General features: G+C 40.8%; 1 protein-coding gene across 6 annotated transcripts in view; it reads right to left on the bottom strand.

Moving 5' to 3' along the window:
- LOC117219778 (agrin) overlaps positions 1-16,337 on the bottom strand; it is an 846,148-nt gene that overhangs the window by 426,882 nt on the left and 402,929 nt on the right. For 4 of the 6 annotated variants that reach the window (XM_033469208.2, XM_033469207.2, XM_033469204.2 and 1 more), the window contains one exon: positions 10,663-10,695. The exons of the other annotated variants lie outside the window; for them this stretch is intronic. In XM_033469208.2, coding sequence (XP_033325099.2) covers positions 10,663-10,695 — 33 coding nt within the window. The remainder of the gene's footprint in view (positions 1-10,662; positions 10,696-16,337) is intronic. 6 annotated transcript variants of the gene reach the window in all.

Raw genomic sequence — 16,337 nt, 5'->3', positions numbered from 1 at the left:
TTTATTCCGAGTCGCGCGTGCATTTTCGGTATACCTCGGCGACCGGGCGAGCAAAGAGACGAGAACGCGCGCCGCGCCCGCCGCTCTGATACAGTGACTGCGGGGAGCGAGCGCGCTCTGACGTTTACGAGCCCGGAATGGAAAAATTGGAAATACCTTGCCGCCGTGTCCGCGGAGATCAGAATTCTACGTTCGAGGAATTGTTGTTACCGTTGAGAGCTTAAATACGCTGCTCGCCCCTCGGAAATCGATGTCGCCGCAGAAATCAAACTTCGTCGAGCGTTTTTGTCGGACCTGCGCTGCGAATTTAGGACAACGCTGCCGTGCCTGGATCGAACTAACTTGTCTACTAATTAGTAGGGTATGTCACTTGTTAAGTTATTTTTATATATTTTGAAAATCGCGAGTCTTTCGCCTGTTTCTTCACGACTCTTATTGAATAGCATAAGGAAGATGCAATATTCGGGTAATAAAACCTTAACAATTGATCTACCGGTGCCTAAATGCGATTAATAAAGGTATACTGATTTATAAAATAGCTTAATAAATAAACTGATACTAATAAACTTATTTAATAACTTACTTAATAAATTCAATAATGACTTATTTCATAAGAACTCCTGACTCCTACGGTGATGTATGAACAAATAAAGAAGTTTTTCTAACAATTTCTCATTTTTATTATATCAGCAATTGTAAACGACAAAATTCGATTAATTTGACCGATTTGATCATTCTAGTTTGCCAGCTACGATTTGACAATTCTAATTTCGATTAGAATAAACGATTCCTAATTTTATTTAGAATAAATAATTCCAATTTTGATCGGTAAAAATATCGCAAGATGCAAAGCCCCATCCAAAATTTATTTGTTGTTTTGTAAAAGACAAAATTCGATTAGTTTGACCGATTTAATAATTCTAGTTTGCCAACTACGATTTGACAATTCTAATTTCGACTAGAATAAACGATTCCTAATTTTATTTAGAATAAATAATTCCAATTTTGATCGGTAAAAATATCGCAAGATGCAAAGCCCCATCCAAAATTTATTTGTTGTTTTGTAAAAGACAAAATTCGATTAGTTTGACCGATCTGATAATTCTAGTTTGCCAGCTACGATTTGACAATTCTAATTTCGACTAGAATAAACGATTCCTAATTTTATTTAGAATAAATAATTCCAATTTTGATCGGTAAAAATATCGCAAGATGCAAAGCCCCATCCAAAATTTATTTGTTGTTTTGTAAAAGACAAAATTCGATTAGTTTGACCGATCTGATAATTCTAGTTTGCCAGCTCCGGTTTGACAATTCTAATTTCGACTAGAATAAACGATTCCTAATTTTATTTAGAATAAATAATACCAATTTTAATTTAAAAAAAATATCACGAGATGCAAAGCCCCGTCCCAAAGTCCTCTGTCTTGCCCTAACGCGGTGCGAGAGGGACGCGGTACTTGGACCAGTTCTCAGGCGTACAGCCGCGGTCCGGAATACCTTAGCATTTATGGCATATCTCCATTGGAAATAAGAGGGATGCAAACCACTGCCAAGTTTGCACGGGCCGGGTAAACTGAACTGACGATTTACAATCGTTTCAGTCGACTAAGACGACTCCCGGGGACCCCGTATTTGGCTCTTGTTATCGGTTGCGAGGATGTTTGCTCTTGTGTTCAAATATGATCTATGTATATGGACATCGAGAAGCCTATAAGCTGGTCAGAATGCCACCGGCGTTGCGCCGGCAGACATCGTTCCTGAAAATATCCAATCGGCTACTGCGGACCTGTGTACCGAGCCTAAAGAGCATATCGATATTCTTTGACAAATTTAAACTTTCTGAGATGCAGCGAGTTGATATATTCTCTTTAATAATTAATTCGATATTTTCTATTTTATTGGACAGTGGCGCCGGTTATTGCGGCGCGACCAATTGCTGCGCCTTTGGCTTATATTCGACTGTAATTAACTTTGTATTTATTAATATAACTTCTTTATTCCTTTATTTTGTTTTTATTTTTTTGACAGGGAGATTTGACACGGATTATTCGATAAATATGGATATATATTCGATATATATTCCATATATATTCGATAATTATGCTCGATGACGATTGAAGGGAACAGTAATTGGTCACGCCACGGTAACTGGCTCCACTATGCTAAGTATTGCATTTGAACGAAGATGTAATGTAAAGAAAAAGTGTAGAATATAATTTTCAGAGAGACAGAAACGTTGTTAACCAGCGAAACGAAATAGCTATAACATAATAAAATAATAAATATATATAAAACAACTGTTACAACAGCCTTACCAAATCGCGCAAAACTCGGTCAACCAGCGTGCAAGCACCGCCGCCATTGCACAATCCCCAAAGACTCCACCTGTCTAAATTTAGCAGAACAATAACCGTCCCAGCTGTCGCGTTCTTCGCGAAGGAAACGCAGAATTTCGTCGGAAAAAAAACGCACAATTCCGTCGAGAAAGGAAAGAAAAAAGAAACCGAACCGGACCGAACCGAACCGAAGAAGCAGAGAGATATCTGAAGTCGCCGCGCGCGAAGAGCCGCGAACCGAATTTCGGCGAACCGGAGCAGCTACTAATTTTCCGGAAAAGGAAAAAAAAGATGAGGATTAGAAAAACCGCGGCGGGGTTCTTCGCGAATTGCCGAGTTCCCTTTCCGGAACACGCAGCTTTCAAACCGGGGTCCCGGCGCGGCGTGGAGCGAGGAGGAGCACAACAATGGCCACGGCCGACACACAACCGCCGTCGTGCGTTCGTTTGTTTTAATTTCTCGGCTTCTAATTAACCCGGGACCGCCGAAAAAAACAACAACAAGAACAACAACAACAACGCCAGCGAAACGGAGCAAAATGGAAAACTGTACGCAGCCGTTTTCCATACGTTTCGCGTGCCGGAAAGGGGCGACGGAAGATCCGGCGAAAGGCAAGAATCGTGGAAAAAAAACGGGACGGAGGGCGAGAGCGACATGTACAGGGTGGGCCAATATCTTTGGTCACCTCGAACAGCTTGGTTATATTTTTTTGGAGCACGGGAGAACTGGATTCAATTTATTGTGTACGGAGATTTAAATGTTACTGTTGTTAGAAACATATTATATTGTTATTAGTAGAAACTTATTGTATTGCTATTATTAGAGACTTATTATTATACTATTATTATTATTAGGAACTTATTACATTACTATTATTAGAATATTACTCTTGTTATATTAACTAATAATATATAATATATTAATATTTTAATATAATAATATAATAATAATATTACTATTATTAGAATAGTAATTGTTATATTAAGTAATAATATATAATATATTAAATTTTAATATAATAATGTAATAGTAATATTACTATTATTATATTATTATTGTATTACTGTTACTAGAAACTTATTATATTACTATTATTATATTATTATTATTATAAACTTATTATACTATTATTATTAGAAACTTATTATACTACTATTATTAGAATCTTAAATTTTACAGAAACGTTTAACAAAAATTATGCCAATATTCTCCGCCAAAAACGATTCGTTCAATTACAAGATGCATCCAATTGCTATGTCGAATGAAGAAATCAGTTCGTAGTCGATTCATGTTTTTATTACAATTTGTTAACATATTTTTTGATGTAACATTTTTGAGCTTGCGTTTATGTGACGTCTTTCCTTATTTTCGCTGGTAGAATATGCTGATACCGTTCGCCCGAAAAAACCTGGGACACCCTGTGTATATATATAGAGAAAGAGAAAAAAACGGGAGAAGGAGTGAGAGGGAGAGGAGGGACGGAGCAGCTAGGAAACGTAAGAGGCCGCGCGGAAGGGATTAATTCACTCGAATTGGAGTAATTATGGGGCGCACGGGATCCGGCACGGTCGATGCTTTCTATCGGTGCTCTCGAAGAAATATCCGTCATCAAAAGCCACTTGATATCTCGCAACTTCACGACAATTTCGCAAATAATTATTGTATGAGGAACACAAAGCGGCTTTCGAGCGCGCTCTCGCGTTTCTCTCAGAATCCAATTCCGTGCCGCCTCTTTCAAATCCCTTTGTCACCCACGATAATCCTCCGGTAGACGTGGTCGCGTTGACGATGTCTCTCTCCCTCTCTCTCTCTCTCTCTCTCTCTCTCTCTCTCTCTCTCTCTATCCGATTCTGTCCCTCTCTATCAGATTCTCTCTCTCTCTCTCTCTCTCTCTCTTTCTCTCCCCGCCCCTTTCCCTTCGTCACCCATCCTTTCACGGTCCCTCCCCGTTTGTCTCTCCCGTTTTCGCTTTAGCCGTTCCAAAATTCCATTACCTCTTTCGCTTATGGATTCCATGCCCGTGCATCCCCACCCCACCCCCACCCCCGCCGCGTTTTCGCAAGGACGCCGGGCGGAGTGGGGCGAGCGGCGAAAAAATGTGGCCGAGTTAATAGAAGATTATGGGCAACTTTAATCCCAATTAAATCCCCGGGGATATAAATAGTGCCGGCGACCGGCTTTCCGCGGTATTTATTTGCCGGACCGTTCGGTCCGGCGTTTTAAGTAGGCCGCGACGGTGGAAAGGGTTCGGATAAAGGAGCGAAAGGGTCCGCTATAAGCCGGTTACAAGCGTCGAAGGATTTCAAAAACTGCAGATTTCTTACAGTTTCGGAAATCGCGATAAAACTGTGATTTCCGCGTTGTTTAATTCGTTGTAACTCGTAACAACAGGAAACATTTTTTAAGTTCTCGTTATAGGCTCGGATGAAATAATTAAAAAAACAAGAGATTTTGACTTTTCTGTCGTTCTAAGTAATAGTAAAATTAAGAGAAAAAATAATCTAGTGAACCAGTCCCTCTATCACTGTGATTTTTGCGACGTTTAATTCGTTGTAACTCGTAACAACAGAAAACATTTTTTAAATTCTCGTTATAGGCTCGGATAAAATAATTAAAAAACGAGAGATCTTTAATTTTTCTGTCGTTCCAAGTAATAGTAAAATTAAGAGAAAAAATAGTCCAGTGAACCAGTCCCATCTAAAAAAAGATGAGAATTATTATCTAAAAAAAAGATTCGAGTAATTTAGCACAGTATTAAAATAATTACCGCGTTCTAAAAGGTGTACACTTTTATGTGGGCCACTGTGTATCGGTGAAATATCGGTGGATCGATGTGGCAGAACTCGAATCCCCCAGCTGTTTTTTCCTGATTTAATTACGGATAATGCGCTCCTGGCGTCGGCCATCACCCCCTACCGCCGGCCTCGCGCAATATTATGCCAATGTATCAGGGCGTAAGCTTCGTTCGCCGTTGACGCGTTATTAAATTTTGATCCGGCAACGTTTACGAAGTTATTCGCGGCGGCGTCGCGCATTTTACAGCTCGTCCCCGCGCGATTAAATATTAATTTCGTCCGGCGAACGCGGGCGAATCCGCGCGCGCGAGGCGACGGGAAATCGCGGACCGCCGCGTATCGCATCGTTCCGGTGATTTTTATTATTACGGCCGCGCGCGGGGTGCGCCGTTGTTGGTAGGAGCCCGTATCTCACGTCCCCGGTCCTGGAAACAGTTAATTTTTCACGTTGAATCTCCGCCGAGCTTCTCGATTACCGTTCCACAAACAGACGACGGAACCAGAACAAAGAACCGAAGATCCTAAGTGGAGAGAATATACATATATATATAGGGTGGCCACCGACAAACAGGTACGGAGCTAGATGGAATGCATTAAAATAGGGGCGAGTTCATTTTCAGAGATGTTGTGTGCCGAAAGCCATCGAACGATCGAGAGACGGAACAAAAATTCCGCGGCCGCGGAAATGGAAACGCTTCGCGTAATAATACGTCGGAACGATGATTCGAGGATATTTCGTTGATTTTGTTAAAGTTTCTCTAATTGACGCTCGGATTGTGCACGAAAATGGGCAATTTGGGAAGAGGAGATACGATTATTGAATACGATTTTTATTACGATTATTAAGTACGATTATTAAATATAATTATTACGATCATTAAGTACGATTATTAAATACAATTATTGGCATTATTAAATACGATTATTAACTGCAATTATTTCAATTATTAAATACAATTATTACGGTTATTAAGTACAATTATTACAATTATTACGATTATTGAATACAATTATTACAATATTATTCCTATTATTAAATACAATTATTACAATTATAACGATTATTAAATACGATTATTTCGATTATTAAACACAATTATTACAATTATTAAATACAATGATTAAATAACCTTGCGGCTCATTTTAAGAACTCTCGACAATCGTATCTCCCCTTCCCGAATTGTCCATTTTTGCGCGGAATCCGAGCGCGAATTAGGAAGAATTTACCATGCCCTGTTTTAAAGAATATCCGAACATTAATTCGAGCAACTGTGAATAATGTTCGCAGTTTCGTCGAAGGCGTCTGAAAAAAAAAGAAAAAAACGGAAGCTCGACTTGAAAGTAAATAGCACGGGGCGGAAGCTTAGCAAAGGAGATAGATGAAGATGACTGCGTCGGAACGGAAACGAGACTCAAGATTAGTAACGCTTTATGCAAGCGTTACATGTAAATGAAGGGCGAAAAGAAGGATCCAAGAGAAATCGAAAGAGAGAGCGAGAGAGAGAGAAAGTGCGCGAGAGAAAGAAAGAGAGAAGAGGAGCTCTAGAAGGTTAGTTTTGCGAGAGGAATTTAAGTGCGCTCGAATCTCGCCGGGATCTCCCTCGGATCCGGGCCCAGGAGCGGCGGGGAACGAAAAAAAAAAGGAAAAATCTGATTCGGTTCGTTCAATTTCACTCTTGCGCCACGTCGAAATCCCCTGTTTCGCCTGTGAGCCAAGTACAAACCGAGGAGAAATGTTCCCCGGCAATTGGACAATGGGAATGCAATCGGCCGCACGACTTGTTGTTAAAATTCGCCTAATTTCGCGGCGAACACGCGCCCGGCACCCAGGGTTCCCGCGCGGACTCTAACCGCCGCTGTTTCGTTAGAGTCGCTCGATGAAATGCCGAGCGAGGGCCGATTGTGAACACGCGAAATGGAATTTTTAGCAAACGCCGAAATTCGTATTGAATGGTAACAGAACAGCCGCGGCCGGGATACGCGCCCCGCCGTAAAAAGGATACGGGAATAAATAGCGAAACGGTGGATCAAAATAGTTTCGGCGAACGCGGCATGGCAACATGAAAATAAAATGAATGCTTTTAATACGTGGCCCGATCGCGTTCCATCGAGTCCCGAAGCAGCGAACACGGTACGAATGATATTTTATCGAACCGAATTTCTTCGATTTTCCAGCGTGCTATTCTCCGTTGTGATCTTATGCGATTATTAAGATTTTTCTTCTTTTAATTTTGTTGTTCAATCTTTTTTATCAATTTTTGCTCTCATTCGTGTTTTTTGTGTTAATTATTAGATTGTATTGCATTCACTTTACTATTTGTTTATTACTATTATTTATTACATTTTAGTATTAATTTTACTATTATACTTGCATGTCTTTGGAAACTACACTGCAGTATAATCATTTTAAATTAATGTAATGTAGCAATATGAATATATGAATATATATGTATATAACAAAGTATGAATGTAATATAATATAAATATAATACAATTTTAAAATAATATGATATGGATATAAATATAATATAAATATTGTATAATATAATATGAACACAATATAATATAATATGAATACAATATAACATGAATATAATATAACATAATATGAACACAATATAACATGAACATAATATAATATAAATATACACATATTATCATATTATTATATTATGAATATACATCGTACTATCATATTTAAATAATGTCATATTAATATTGTAACATATTAACCCGACACGACCACAATTATCGCAAGTTCCGAACGTCGCGAGGGGGCGGAATCGGCGGGAAGCAGGAATTACTTTCGGCGGCGGAGCTAATAAAAATCGCGGTGTTAGACGGTCTAGCGGCCGGATGAAAGTGGAGTGTCGTTGGATCAGAGAAATTCGGGATCGGTTCGACCGGATGGCTGTGGGGCTGGAATCCCGGTAGGAAAGGAAGCCGGTGGGGAAAAGGAGGACGCGTAAGTTGGTTCGCGAACGGCTGTCGTCCGTGGAAGCCGGAAGAACAGAAGAGAGCCGCAGAATGTAGCGAGATAAGGTCGGCAAATTGCAGGCAATCTGGCTGATTAGGCTGCACACTGGTAATCCTACAGGTTCGAGGTAGGACCAGGACCACGACCTATAACCGTCTTCGACCCCCTTCGACGTGTATTAGCCGAAGAAACGAGAAAGGGGCTGGAAGTATCCGCCCCGAGGGCTGGCTACGCCACATCCGCGCGGCGCGGTTCTAAAAGATTAGAGGATCCCGTGGAAAAGAGGTCGGCGGCGAGTCGAAAGAAACCGGTCCATTTTATGCTCCGGATAGCCGATACGTTTCGTCTTTTTACTCCTCATTTCATATGCGCTTACACAGCGTTCGCCGTTTTTCGGTTTAAAGGGCTCCCGTCGTCCGTTGATGCCGATAAACCCAGTCCCCGATACGGCCGCGTCTATTTTTAGGAAATATTTTTATTCGCCCGGTAGACCGCCGCCCGCGTCCCGGTCCGCGAACGTTGAAGAAGAGGACCGCCGCGAACTGGCGCGCCGGTTCGGTCCACGTCAATTACGGTCCGGCCTCGCTGATAGGTCCGGATAATCCGTTCCGGCTAACAAGGGAACTTCGGTAATCCGACAATTCCAATTTCTTCGGAACTTCGCGGATTTGTAACGAATCCCGGCCCGAAGAATTTTTTGCCTCCTTAACTCTTGTGATTCTCGTCGAGAAAGTAATCTTGCAAATTAATTCGCGTTTCTTCTCATTCCCGAGACGCTTATAGCTCGTGTGTCAAATCGAGATTGCAAGTGTAATGTCTATAATACAATATATACAGAGTGTCCCAAAAATGTCTCCTAATCCGAAAGTGGCGGGTTCCTCAGGTCATTTAAAGCAACTTTTTCCTTTACGAAAATTTTCTCCGGGGCACCGTTAACGAGTTATTAACAGAAAACAGTGACCAATAAGAATCGAATACGGCTGACGCGAGGCGGCCCAGCCAACCAGCTCACGAAGCCCAGTTCCGCTCATTGGCTCGGTTGCCTCGTGCCAGCTGAGCTCTCCTCTCATTGGTCACTGTTTTTCGTTAATAACTCGTTAACGGTGCCTCGGAGAAAATTTTTGTAAAGGAGAAAGTTGCTTCGAATGACCTGAGGAATCCGCCACTTTCGGATTGCGAGACATTTTTGGGACACCCCAATTTATTTTTGTATAATGTAATATCTATAATAATCTGTATGTAATGTAATGTCTATAATAGTCTATATATCCATATATCTATATATCTATACACATCTGTATATATCTATATAATATCTACATAATACCTAAATCTATACAATAATCGTTTTATCAGGTCGACAAGAACGAGCAAGATCGTTTCGAGGATCGATTCACGGGGGTCGAACTGCCAAAAATTCGGCGTCGATATATTGTGACCCTATTACGATTGCTCGGCTCAATTGAATTTCTGGGAACAGCCAGTTGGTTCATATTTCCTGTAACTCGGTTAGAATCGATTTTTATTACCGGACGATATACGAAGTGCAAATTGAAATAGCTAACCAAATTTTTACGGTGACCGTTACAAACGTGTGCGTTATGCGTTTGTTGGATCGGTTCGAAAACCTGCTGGTGGCGGGATCGACGCGACAATTACATATATGTATACGTACGTATGTATGTATATCGCTGTTCTCAAGTTCGGAGCACAGTCTACTTTCTTTTTGTTTAACGTTCTTGCTGTGTTTTGTAGTGACCTCATCATCATTATACGTTGATATATATTAATACAGTAATTCGGTAATTAATATAGAATTAATTCATCTGATTTCGAGGAAACTTATGTCGTTAATTTTTGGCGGCGCAATTATTTCCTCGTAAAATTGGGGCCACTAATTATGGTTCAATAGGATGCATTTTTATATATAGTAATATATATATATAATATAATAATATAATAATATAATAATATAATAATATAATAATATAATAATATAATAATATAATAATATAATAATATAATAATATATAATATAATAATGCATCCTTTCAATAAATCCGAATAATTCGACAAACAACCATAGCATTAAAAAAAGCACACGACTTTCGGACAACAATTTTTTCCCAGTGCCATCCGTTTAAAAAACACAATTACAAGACCATATTTTCGAATCGTATACGACCTAAAAAAAAAGAGAACAAGAAGAGAACGATCCGAACTTTCGAACAGCAGCGAACAGAAGGAAGCCTGCATTATTCTTGCATCGCAATAAATGAAGAAACATGATCGATACAGAGTTAAATGACCTTCCGATTAATATAATATAATATCTGTTAATGAAGACACAGAATTATATGTTGCATGTAAAATGTGTATAAAGACAGTTTGTTAATAACCATGATGAAAAAAAAGGTGGTAAGAGCGAAAATCGCGAAAGAAATTTGGAGAACAGCCTCTCTCGGAGGAGCTGGTCAGTCACATTTCTGCATTAAATAAACAACACAAGACGCATGCCATGATAATGTTATATTGTTAGATGAACACTCACCCGTGTTATTACTGGCGAAATTTGGGTCCTTACCTGTAACAGAGGAAAGCAGACGTTGTTTAGCATGATCGAGTGTCGTCGACGATCGTATACAACATAATAACGACATCGATTCCGTGCCCGCGTTACCAGACAACACCGTGTATCACGTTACAGAGCCAGCAGAGAGACGCCACTCTCTCTCTCTCTCTCTCTCTCTCTCTCTCTCCCTCTCCCTCTCTCTCTCTCTCTCTCTCTCGTTCCCCGCGCGACTAATTAATTCTCTCGCGGCGTATATAAATTAACAAGGCACAATGAAGCTATCCGATGTAAACGCGAAAACGTTCTCAAGTACTATATTAATAAGGCGGCGGTAATTTATGCAACGCGGCAAAGCCCGGCGAAACATTAAGCATTTTTATCGTGATCGCGCGATTCACCCGCGCGCCGAGAAACGAGATTCCTTAATAGTTCTCCTAATTAAGCGGTGCTTAACATTTGCATTTGCGCCGGCGCGCTATCTAGCCGGCGAGATATGTGTTAACGCGTGTTTGGATTTTCGCCGCGGCTCAGCCGCGTTGGAACATTTTGCCGGCAAGCTTCCACATTCGTCATGGAAAACGAATTTGTTGTTTCTTCATTCCCGGCTCCTCCGATCGCAACGTTCTTTTCAACGAAAAGCAGTCTTTTTAACGAAAAACAGCGATGGATATTTAATGAAACGCGAAACAGCAGGAATATTTGAACAATTTCAACAAATTGTTACTCCGAGCTCGTTGAAATTATTAAGAACAAATGTCTGTGCGGTTCATGCATTTCGCAGCTGACGTCGGCTATTTTTATTTTGCATAATAATCTGCGGTCTGTTAACAAGAGAATTATTTTCTTCGAGATTAATTAATGAAATAGGATAAATCAAAATAGACAAGAAAATTATATCGAATGCTATACGATCACAGGATTGTTGTTTGACAGCTTTATTTAAGTAAAATGTTATTTAGCTAAAGATGCGAAAATTATAGTAATTTGTAGTACTTGCTTGAATAAATAAATAAATATTATAATAAGGACACAGTTTTGTGCACGACATTCGAGAAATGCGAAGTGAAATATGGCATCGAAATAAAGTGGCTTCAAGGCTCGCAGAAGTAAAGAATGAACGAAATGTCGGAGCATCGTGCGCGACGCATGAAAGCATAGAAACCATCAGTCAAGTCTTGTGACTCGAGATCAAGATTTCCCATATTTACGTGGACAATCCTGATCTGTTCGAGAGGAGGAGTGCATCAAAAGCTCCTGTATTTCTTGTCTTTCTTCGACCATTTGTAACTTCGGACGACGCTGCTGTCAACGATAATAATTCGACCGTGATAATTACGTTGTATCCAATTTACGACTGCAATGGAAACAAAAAGAATTTCGTCTCTTGTCTTCATAGTCGACGCTGGGAATAAAAATGTCCGGTCTGTTAACCCCTTGAGCTGGTAATTCGATTATTTCTATTGTAAAATATTTAATCTCGTATAAAAGAAATAGTTTTAGCTGATTTTAAATTTAACTTAAATTGAATATGAATTAAATATTAAATACTGATTACACGTATTTGTATTGTATCATGTTTATGTATATAATATGACGTTTTTATAATTGATTTGACAAGAAACAAGTGGGAGAAAGGGGCGAATTTTTACACACAGGGTGTCCCATAATTATGTTAATACCCGGAAAGGATTCCTTAGATCATTTGGAGAAACTTTTCCCTTTGCGAAAATGAAATCCGTGGCTTCGTTTACGAGTTATTAACGAAAAACAGTGATCAACGAGAGCGAGCGGCTGACGCCCCGCCCTCGCGACCACTGTTGCTGCGTCAGATGGCTGGCGCGACGCGGCATTGGCCGCAAGGGCGGAGCGCCAGCCGCACTCGCGCTCCGATTGGCCACTGTTTTTCCTCGATAACTCGTAAACGAAGCCGCGGCTCGCATTTTCGCTAAGGAAAAAGTTTCTCCAAATGACTTCAAGAACCCATTTCCTGAGAGCGAGACATTTTCGGGACACCCTGCATAAAGAGACTCAACGAATAACCTTCTGTAAAATAACAAGGTTCATAATCATCGACTTTCACAAATTCTACCACGATCTAAATTCTACCGAAAGGGTTGTCAACTCCTTGTAAACCGCGTTCGATAAAAAACAAGACGAACTCGATACTCGATACAAGCTCTGTTGCACAGTTCGTTAAATGCCAAGCTTTCGCATTTCTCCCGAAGCGAAACGCTTTGTTTCCGCCGGCAAAAAATACGGTTTAATTGCGCAACTCGCGTTATTATTTCGCGCGGCGGAGGTGGTGCGGGTCGGTTGCTCTTTTTCAGCGGCCTTTATTCTTAACCCGGAGCGACGCGGCCTTAACGATACCCGGTGCACCGTCTAACGAGTAACAGCGGAATCACTTTACGTGCAACAGCGTGCACGCATGCAGATGCAGCGGAAAGTTTGTCGGTTAGGATAGCGCAATTTTGCTCTCGGCTTCAACGGCGGCGGCGGCGGCAGCGGCGGCGGCGCGGGGGTGAATCGGAGTGGAATCGGGGCGGGTTTTCTGGGACGGGACGCGCATCAGAGAAGAATTCCGCAGAGGATCCCCACGAACGCGATGCTAACGTAAATACGTGGAACGGTCCGGGGGATGAAATGCATAGCGCGATTCAACTACGGCGCACGTATGCGGAATGCGCGGACGCGACTCCTAACTGCATACGACTTCGAAAATCCGGCCGGGCCCGGGTCGCTCGTGCTACTTATCTTCTCGAGAATCGAGCGAGCCGCTCGACAATACCATTATTCCCTATTTCGTTCGCGTGTCTATCTTCGCGCGCGCGCGCGCACGCCCGCGGCTTCGCTCGTCCGACACGAACTACCCCGACCGTTCTAACCGGCGCGCTACGTCCGCCACCAAATAATTCACGATACGCGGATAGGCTTTCGTTCCTTTTTTTTCACCCCCGTTTCAGAGGCACCCCCGCGTCCACGGTGCTCGTCGCGCATTTATTTAGTCGTTTAATTTATTTTGCACGAACCTCGCCGAACGCCCTCTTTTTCAACTTTCTCGAGGAAAATTCAACGGTATGGTTGAATGAATATTATGGTTACAATGGTTGCGTTTGGGCAGAATGTTCGCGTTGTAAGGGGACGATTTTTTATGCGATTATATATATTAAACTTGTATGATCTGGGTAGCATAAGTATCTAAATTTTGTTTGAGTTTATAGTTGAAATTGTATTTTATTTTATAGTTCAAATTGTATTTTATTATCTAGTCGAAATCGTATTTTATTTTATAGTTGAAATTGTATTTTATTTTATAGTTCAAATTGTATTTTAATTTATATCTAAAATTGTATTGTAATTTATACTTAAAATTGTATCGTAATTTATACTTAAAATTATACTGTAGTTATACTTAAAATTGTATTGTAATTTATACTTAAAATTATACTTTAGTTATACTTAAAATTGTGTTTTAATTTACACTTAAAATCGTATTTTAATTTATACTTAAAATCGTGCCGTAATCTATACTCTGAAACTTGTATTATCATTTATCCTTAAAATTCTAATTTGGATATAATTAAGCAGACATTACTGTACATAAGTTACACACACATATAAGCAAGTATATATTCAACAATCGCACGCGCGAACAAAATATGAATCGCGTACGTAAAAAAAATTCAGAATCTTTTTTATGGAGTCGTGCTATTTAGCAGCACAAATAGAGAGAGAGAGACAGAGAGAGAGAGAGAGAGAGAGAGAGAGAGCACGTCGCAATTAATTTGTTTACGCGACTCAGCAGCTCGTCCGCGCACTCCTGCGTGCGATTACATACGCAAATGGATGAGTTCCCTTTTAGATGTTCCCCGAGCTCTTTGTATATTTTCTCTTCCGCTGACATGTGCAGCATTCACGTCTCTGCGCGTCGGCGTCCCTTGATCGAAATCAGAATACGAAAAATGAAAGAGAAACGGATCCTGGCCGTAGAGGTACCGAGGACATCGATAAACTATGCCCGAGAGCCATCAGGAGATTGCCAGAGATGAATCTAGCAGCTGGTTTTCGTGACTTCATTTATTTGCCCTACTTCGCCCTAATGCGGGGCGGCTCCTCTCTTACGTTATCTGTCTCAAACGAAGCCGGGATTTTTACAACGTTCGGCGAGCTGAAAACGCTGCTCGTTCGTTTTTAGTTGCAACGGTTTCAACGGCGGATACGGCTCTCCGGCGCGGAGAGTAAGTACGTTTTTCGAGATAAAGAAGCACGGTTTTCGAGATACAGAAACACGGTTTTCGAGATAAAGAAGCACGTTTTACACGGGCGGGGGGGGGGGGGGGGCAAAGAAACACGGTTTTCGAGATAAAGGAACGCGTTCCGATGCGTATGAAAGCAACAACGTTAGAACGCGTTACGATACTGTCCAAGCGGAGAATGTGCACTTCTTTTATGCACCTCCGGAAAGATTAATACGATATAGAATAATCGATGTTAATTATTATTGTTACTAGATTCGATTCGGTTGATAAAAATTCGTTTTTTCGTATAGCAGTTTTCATCGGTCAATAACGATGCAACAGTATGTATTCGTCAAGTTTTCCAACATCCACACAGTTTTTTATTTCACCTATTTCTTGTAGAAATTAATAGATAAAAGATTTCGTATTTTTACCGATGCATTTCGCTTTGACTACCTTGCTGTGTGAACAAGAAATGACGATTAAAAAGAAATACTACTTTGACAAACGTTACTTCCAATGTAATATGGCGTCGTTATGATTGAATTGACGTTTCAAGTGATTTAAAACAAATGAAGAACGAGTATGAACCAAAATGGCGAATTGTTATGCAAATAAATTAATTAATGCTGCTTTGACACGAATATGTGACGTAAGTACAATTGAATTGACGTTTCAAGTAATTTGAAACAAATGAAGAACGAGTATGAACAAAAATGGCAAATTATTATGCAAATAAATTAATTAATGCTGCTTTGACACGAATATGTGACATCATCACAATTAAATTGACATTTCAAGTAATTTAAAGCAAATGAGAAAAAATTATTATGAACAAAAATTACAATTAAAAAGAGATGCTACTTTTAGTGTTCTTGAGATGCAATTAATTGACAATTAAAAGGAACCGCTGCTCTAACACGAATATACGACGTCGTTGCAATTAAATTCACGATTCAGGTAATTTGAAGCAAACGAAGCATTCCGAGAGAGAGAGAGAGAGAGACGACCACGTTAAATGACGATTATTGATAAGAATGGTTAAGAGGAGGTCCGCGTGGCGTGAAATTAAAGAGCGGGGCCAGGCCGACTTATCAAGCTGTCCATCGGTGCGCGATTATTAGTTTCGCCGTGGGCAACGCGGAACGTGCTCGTACACCGTTCGATCATGGGCGTCGATGGATCGCGCTTGTCTACGGGAAGATTTATCAGCCGGCGTTACGTCCAAATGGAGGATCATCGCGGGAACACCTTTATTCCGTTCGTCCCGTCCACTTAGGCGGCTCCTTTGTCACTAGACTAAGGCGGCGCGCAGGGCACGGCCGCGTGAAAGAAAGAACGGGAGAGAAATGCAAATTGCGGGGGCCGGTCGGACGGGGCGCACGGGGGGGAGGGGGCTAGGCGGTTATATTCCGG

The sequence above is a fragment of the Megalopta genalis genome, chromosome 5 (assembly GCF_051020955.1).
Source record: "Megalopta genalis isolate 19385.01 chromosome 5, iyMegGena1_principal, whole genome shotgun sequence".
Classification (NCBI taxonomy): Eukaryota; Metazoa; Arthropoda; class Insecta; order Hymenoptera; family Halictidae; genus Megalopta; species Megalopta genalis.
The sequence above is the reverse complement of the archived record's forward strand: the minus strand, read 5'-3'. Positions and strand labels throughout refer to the sequence as shown.